Here is a 5646-nt window from a genome sequence, read left to right on the forward strand (position 1 = left end):
GTGTTTTTCTATAAGAATATTTTTTTCCAAATGGTTAGTGTAATTAGAGCACACATATGTTATCTGAGTGGAATAAAATGCACTGAAGAAGCATTTTTAACAATGTATATTCACTGGTGATTATGAACATTTGAGTGTCGATTATGGTTTTATCATAAATACTAGAAAGGTATAGTGTGATAGTTCAGAATTGTGGAGTAAACATATCTATAGTATTCCCTGTTTATTTCAAGTGCAGTGGTTGGGTAGGGTCTGAAAGAGACACATTTGCTTCTTTACAGAACATAGCTGTCTTCTAAAGTGTTAAGTTAAGCTGGTAGCTTGCAGAAAACCTGGGACAATTTAAGAAATGTACCTTTTCTGAAAGTAACAAAAACCAAGTGTAAAACTGGAATGACCCCAGTCAAACTGGGATGTATGTTAACCCTAGATCATACAGAACTATACATCATATAGTTTACTACCACACTGATGTACAAACTGTACATTCAATTAATTTATTTTGTTCGATCATAGCATATGAGTCTGTATCAAAGGCATTTCATTTATCTGGAAGTATTACAGCAGAAGTAAGAACCATTCACACACATAAAGACCAATATAAAAACACTGTCTTATAAATATTAAATACAACTCAACATTCAAAACAGGACATCAACAAAAAAATGTTTCAATAAAAGGTATGTACATTAAGTGTTGAAGCTAGACCAATCACAGAAAGGGATGGAAATATTTATGTTTTACTTATTAAAAACAAAGAAAAATTTTACTTTGAAGGCATACATATCCCTGAGCATTCCCACAAGTCCAGCGTTTGCATGAATATCTTTCAGATGTAACATGAACCAAGTCTGTAAAGTATTGGGTATTTTTATTTGACTTACTGTTTCCATGAAGTTCTTTGAACTAACTTCTTTAACCCATTACTGGTGGCTGCTTTTCACAACTATGGAGGATTCAGACAGATTTAAAAGATAATACCACTTCTAAAATGAGTACTAGCAAAACTGAAAACTGCATCTCCAACTGACTGACAAACAGCCAGTTCTATTGAAGCAGGATTAGAAATACCCTTCCTGCCTACTGTCAAGAATGATTATTTTTGTGAGAAACATGATACATTTCAGTTTTTCTTCAAATTAATAATCTGGAATCTTCTGAGGATTGCAACCTCCCTGTGTGTGAACCAGTCACCCATGGATACAAAAGCCACCAACAAATATCACCTCAGTCTCTATCTGGGCAGGCAGCTGGTGATGACGTCAGGCCTGGGAACAGGCATCAGGTTCATGGCACAGTGCACCAGGGGACAAAGGGGCTCGTGGGCCTTCAAAGCTTCTGTCAGACGCTTCCTCTCCTCAGTGAGTTTCTGGACTTCCTTCTTCAGGGAGCTGTACTCTTGTTCAAGGGTCTCATATTCCTTGAGACACGACATAACAAAATGAGAAAGGTTACAAACAAGAGAAGACCATTATAAGCATCTGGTTAATGTTTTTTATTAGAAGCTAATCGACCATTAAATCTGGGAATTCCTTTGAAGGAACTTGCAGAGACAGCTACAAAGCTGGTTCGCTCATTTGGTTGTCTCCACATACTTGCAGATTATCAGATCCAAGGTATGGCTGTTCAGCTCAATCACCTGGTTGATGGAGGATGAATCTATGAATTTGGGGCTATGTATTAATTAATTAATAATTACATCAGTTTTTAACTTTGTTTAAACACTGCCTACAGGTATTGACCCTCTTCCACTGATGTCCACATTATAAAACCTATCCTGCATTATGAAGTCAGGGGTCCTATTGATCTTGAGTTATAAACAGAGAGACAACGCTGTTCAACTGATTGTGGGTTTGAACAACACTTGCCTGAATGACACCAGGAACACCATGCTGCTGCTGATAGGGTCTTCTGCAAAGGCTGCCTTGACATTTGTGTAATGTGTGAGTATTGTACGTATCTAGCATCCCAACATATCTCATTTCCATAGACAATCAAATGTAGTACAGTTGAGCTAGACTGGCTGGGGGTTCTGGCACCAACTTAAGTTCTTTGATGCATGTAACAGAGTCTACCTCTCTCTGCTGCTTTGCCTTGACAATACTGAGGTCCGGATGCTTGTAAACGTTAGAGTCTCTATTTATTGACACTCTCATGTCAGCTATTACTGTTTTATGCAGCTACTTAGTTAAATGGTTTCCTGCTGTATTTCTCAAATAGCTAACTCAAGGGGGTTCTTTTTATCTCAGTGAAGCACACAATATTATTGGACCCACAATATTGGCAATACAAGCAAAAATAATTTAGTAATTTCATTTCCGAAATCACTAAATGCAGTTTACCAAATCAAATTGGCACAGGAAGAATTACAGTCCAGTGAAAAACATGACTGTATGGATTATGTATCCATTCCTGATATACCCTACTAACATATTTAATTGATTTAATAAATCATTTTCTGCTGGAATATTTAGCTAAGTTAAAGGCAGATGATATAACCTATTTTTCCAAGCTTCAAATCCAACCCAGCATATGCTCGTGCCTTGCTATGCCTTCACATGTAATCTTCACAGCATTTCTCAGCAGCACACAAACCTCTTCATCAAACATAACTATGACACAGACAAGCGAAGCTGAGGTGTTTTTTATTAGATACAAATTTTCCCTCATTTACATAGTGTGAAGAAACATGAGTATGATAACATTTTCAAAACCACTCATGAGACAAAAATCTGAAGACATTACTACTATTCACTAGGACAACATGCAAATGCATTATCTGGGGATGTATCCAAACACTTAGAAAGTGTCACAGCATGACTGTTCCCTGACACCACAATGAATAACATATCTGTGAATTCATGCTTACTATCTGTGTCCTCCACAAAAAGGTGCTTTTTTGTTACTGTCTGTTTTGAAATAGGTCAGTGGTGATAAGACCGTTAGAACTAAATCTTGGAGGCATTTTCAAAATGTGTGTAACATGGTTCTTCGGAGGTTTGTGATTCATCAGCTCTTGATCCTGATAGGTGTTGGATATCCTGCACTCCTCTTTGCCTTACACTTAACTCATCCAGGTTGTGCTGCAGAACCCCATGTTAAAGAACATGCACAGTACTTGCCAGGAACCCACCTCATGCAGTTTGTCTGCTTTTTGGGTCTGCTTCTTGCGACTTCTTTGGGCAGCAACTCTGTTTTTTTCCCTCCTCTTTAATTTTTTGTCATCGTCCTCAGAGCTCTGACATGAAAAACAAGTCAAAATGTTTAACGAGTTGTCAGAACTGCAGAGGTAGTAGGGCATAACAACTAGGGCATACAGAAACTGCACTGGAACAAAAGTATAACAAAGCAGAACCTCACAATCTTCAAGGGGACTTACTTTGGAAAGCTTATAGAAGTAGCCTATGGTGTATGACCATAAAGTACATGGTGAAAACAGCACATACACATTCTATGAATCTAATACACACAGCTATTTTAATATTATACTTGGTGCTACATGTGCTCTTTCACAAAGCTTTAGATTATCTATAAATCTATCAAATAAAGTCTTAAATTTCAGTCTCATACACCCATTGCCATAGTTTATATAAATAAATAACCCAAGAATATTAACTTTTACTATTTAATGCAACAAAATAAGACATTAAGATTGTGTAACCTGGGCCTAATGCATTGCAGTCACCTAAACATAAACCATACATTATGAAACAAACCAATTTTATCCTTACAGAAAACAGTGGTCACCGCAACTTTATTAAAGTAAGAGCATAAAGCCTTCAACCACAAGCATGCTCAATGTGTAACGTAAGCCTTGATCATTTTGATTTGCAACATCTGTCATGTAGTCTTGAAGTGAATCTGCTCTGTGTCTGTGAACTGTACAGTACAGTTGACCTTTTTATGTCAAAAAAATATATAAATAACCATATCCAGGTTATAAATGAAAATAAATAGTGATGTTTCCCCTTTTCAGTGTTTGCCACAGACAATTTACATAAAAATGCAACAGTACTATTTTAAATGAATTACAAAAACGAGCATCTCAATAGACTATTTTGTTCGCTTAGAAATATCCCCTAAAAGTTATTTTCTAACAGTGTTTTCCAGCTCACTACACCCTCCCGCAACAGTCTTCAGGCTTTATTACTGTGTATATTTCAATCCATACCTCACTTACCTCGCACCTGCGAAGTAGTTGCAGATTGTCGGCATTTATATGCAAAACATCGCTTGCAAGTCGCCCGTCAGACATCGCAGCCGTGTCGCCCAGCGCAGAGGAGGACGCATGAGTCGGAAATGAAGAGCTGCTCGCATGCAACCTCGGGGTGGGAGCTCTGTGTGTTTTCAGCCCACTGCTAACAATAACCCAGCTTCGCCGAGAACGCCTTTGCTATGACCGGGAATAGGTGACATCTCTTTCCTGCTCCGTCTCGAAGCGTGTATTAGTCAGTGATGCAATACACATCTTACCCGTCAGTTTCGCTTTTTTTAAAGCAAGTTACCTCTTTCTTGAAACTGGCCTTGAAATTTCTTTTAAGTCACATGCTCTCCCGACTTGTAGTTCTCAGTGGTGACAGGACAAGTATCGCTCTGCCAGTGGCATCGGTGAAGCTGCGTCTTCTTGCGTTTTCAAAGAACAATGTGTAAGGGAGGTTTATTTTGCATATGAGGTAACACACACTACAGCAAAGACAGAGCAAACTTAAGTCCCAAGACAAACTGAAGCTAATAATGGAAATGCTTTTGTGTAGTTTTTAAATTGGCTATGTTGCTTAGCTGTAATGTGTTGCATCTTATTGTTTTCCACATATGTCTTCAACCCACTTTAGGCTAATATAGGCCATATTTATATGTTAGACTATTATACAAATATGTTAATCTACCTTGCTTAAAGGCATCAGACAAAACAATGTGTGTGTATGTATATATGTATACAGTGCCTGTAGGAAGTATTTTTTTCTTTCATTTACACAACCTACTCAACACTGTGAAGGGGCAAGAGCATTTTTATTATGAAACAACAGTTCTTGAAAAATAAAAAATAACTACAATGTCTTGAGTCAATACTTGCAGCAGTTACATTGGCAAAATTGTTTAAAGCTCTGAAAAGTTGGATGGGGATCATTAATGGATAGTGATTTTCAAATCTTTCCACAGATTCTCAACTGGATTGAAGTCCGGGATTTGACAGGGCCACTCTAGGACAGTGGTTTTCAAGGGTTCTCAGTTAAGTTAATTGAGAGTTCTGTTGGAACAAAAACAAGCAGGGTCAGTGTCCCGCCAAGACCAGGATTAAGAAACACTGCTCTAGGACATTCAGTTTCTTGTTTAAAGCCACTCCAATGTCACTTTGGCTGTGTGCTTGGGGTCATTGTCCTACCGAAAGGTGAATCTCTGTCCCAGTCGTAGGTGTTTTGCAGACTGAAGCAGGTTTTCCTTAAGGATTACTTTTATTTTTCCATCTACCCTGACAAGCTTGCCAATGCAAAGCATCCCCATAGCATAATTCTGCCACCAGCATGCTTCACAGTAGTGATGATGATGTTACCTGGGTCATGTGCTGTGTTGGGTAAAACAGGGATTGCGCCAGACATTTAAAGTGTGGAGTAGGTTGTGTAGATGAAAAAACAACAACAACAACAA

General features: G+C 38.1%; 1 protein-coding gene across 2 annotated transcripts; it reads right to left on the reverse strand.

Moving 5' to 3' along the window:
* Positions 1–474: 474 nt before the first annotated feature.
* Positions 475–4596, reverse strand: batf3 (basic leucine zipper transcription factor, ATF-like 3). 2 transcript variants are annotated; one of them, XM_066703827.1, is made up of 3 exons: positions 4172–4596; positions 3134–3238; positions 475–1420 (listed from the first exon to the last, which is right to left on the reverse strand). In XM_066703827.1, the coding sequence occupies exons 1-3, from the start codon at positions 4253–4255 to the stop codon at positions 1235–1237; spliced, it is 375 nt and encodes a 124-aa protein (XP_066559924.1). In that variant the 5' UTR covers positions 4256–4596; the 3' UTR covers positions 475–1234. The 2 variants fall into 2 exon arrangements, with proteins under 2 accessions (XP_066559924.1, XP_066560008.1); XM_066703911.1 differs by having other exon boundaries at positions 4181–4593.
* Between the last annotated feature and the right edge of the window lie 1050 nt (positions 4597–5646).

The sequence above is a fragment of the Amia ocellicauda genome, chromosome 1 (genome assembly GCF_036373705.1).
Source record: "Amia ocellicauda isolate fAmiCal2 chromosome 1, fAmiCal2.hap1, whole genome shotgun sequence".
NCBI classification, from domain to species: Eukaryota; Metazoa; Chordata; class Actinopteri; order Amiiformes; family Amiidae; genus Amia; species Amia ocellicauda.

Coding starts and splice junctions, on each gene's coding strand:
- batf3 (XM_066703827.1), bottom strand. CDS start 4,255: ATGTCTGACGGGCGACTTGCAAGCGATGTTTTGCATATAAATGCCGAC. Junction 3,239..4,171: donor GCAGGTGCGAGGTAAGTGAG/GTATGGATTGAA, acceptor TTTTCATGTCAG/AGCTCTGAGGACGATGACAA. Junction 1,421..3,133: donor AAGCAGACAAACTGCATGAG/GTGGGTTCCTGG, acceptor TCGTGTCTCAAG/GAATATGAGACCCTTGAACA.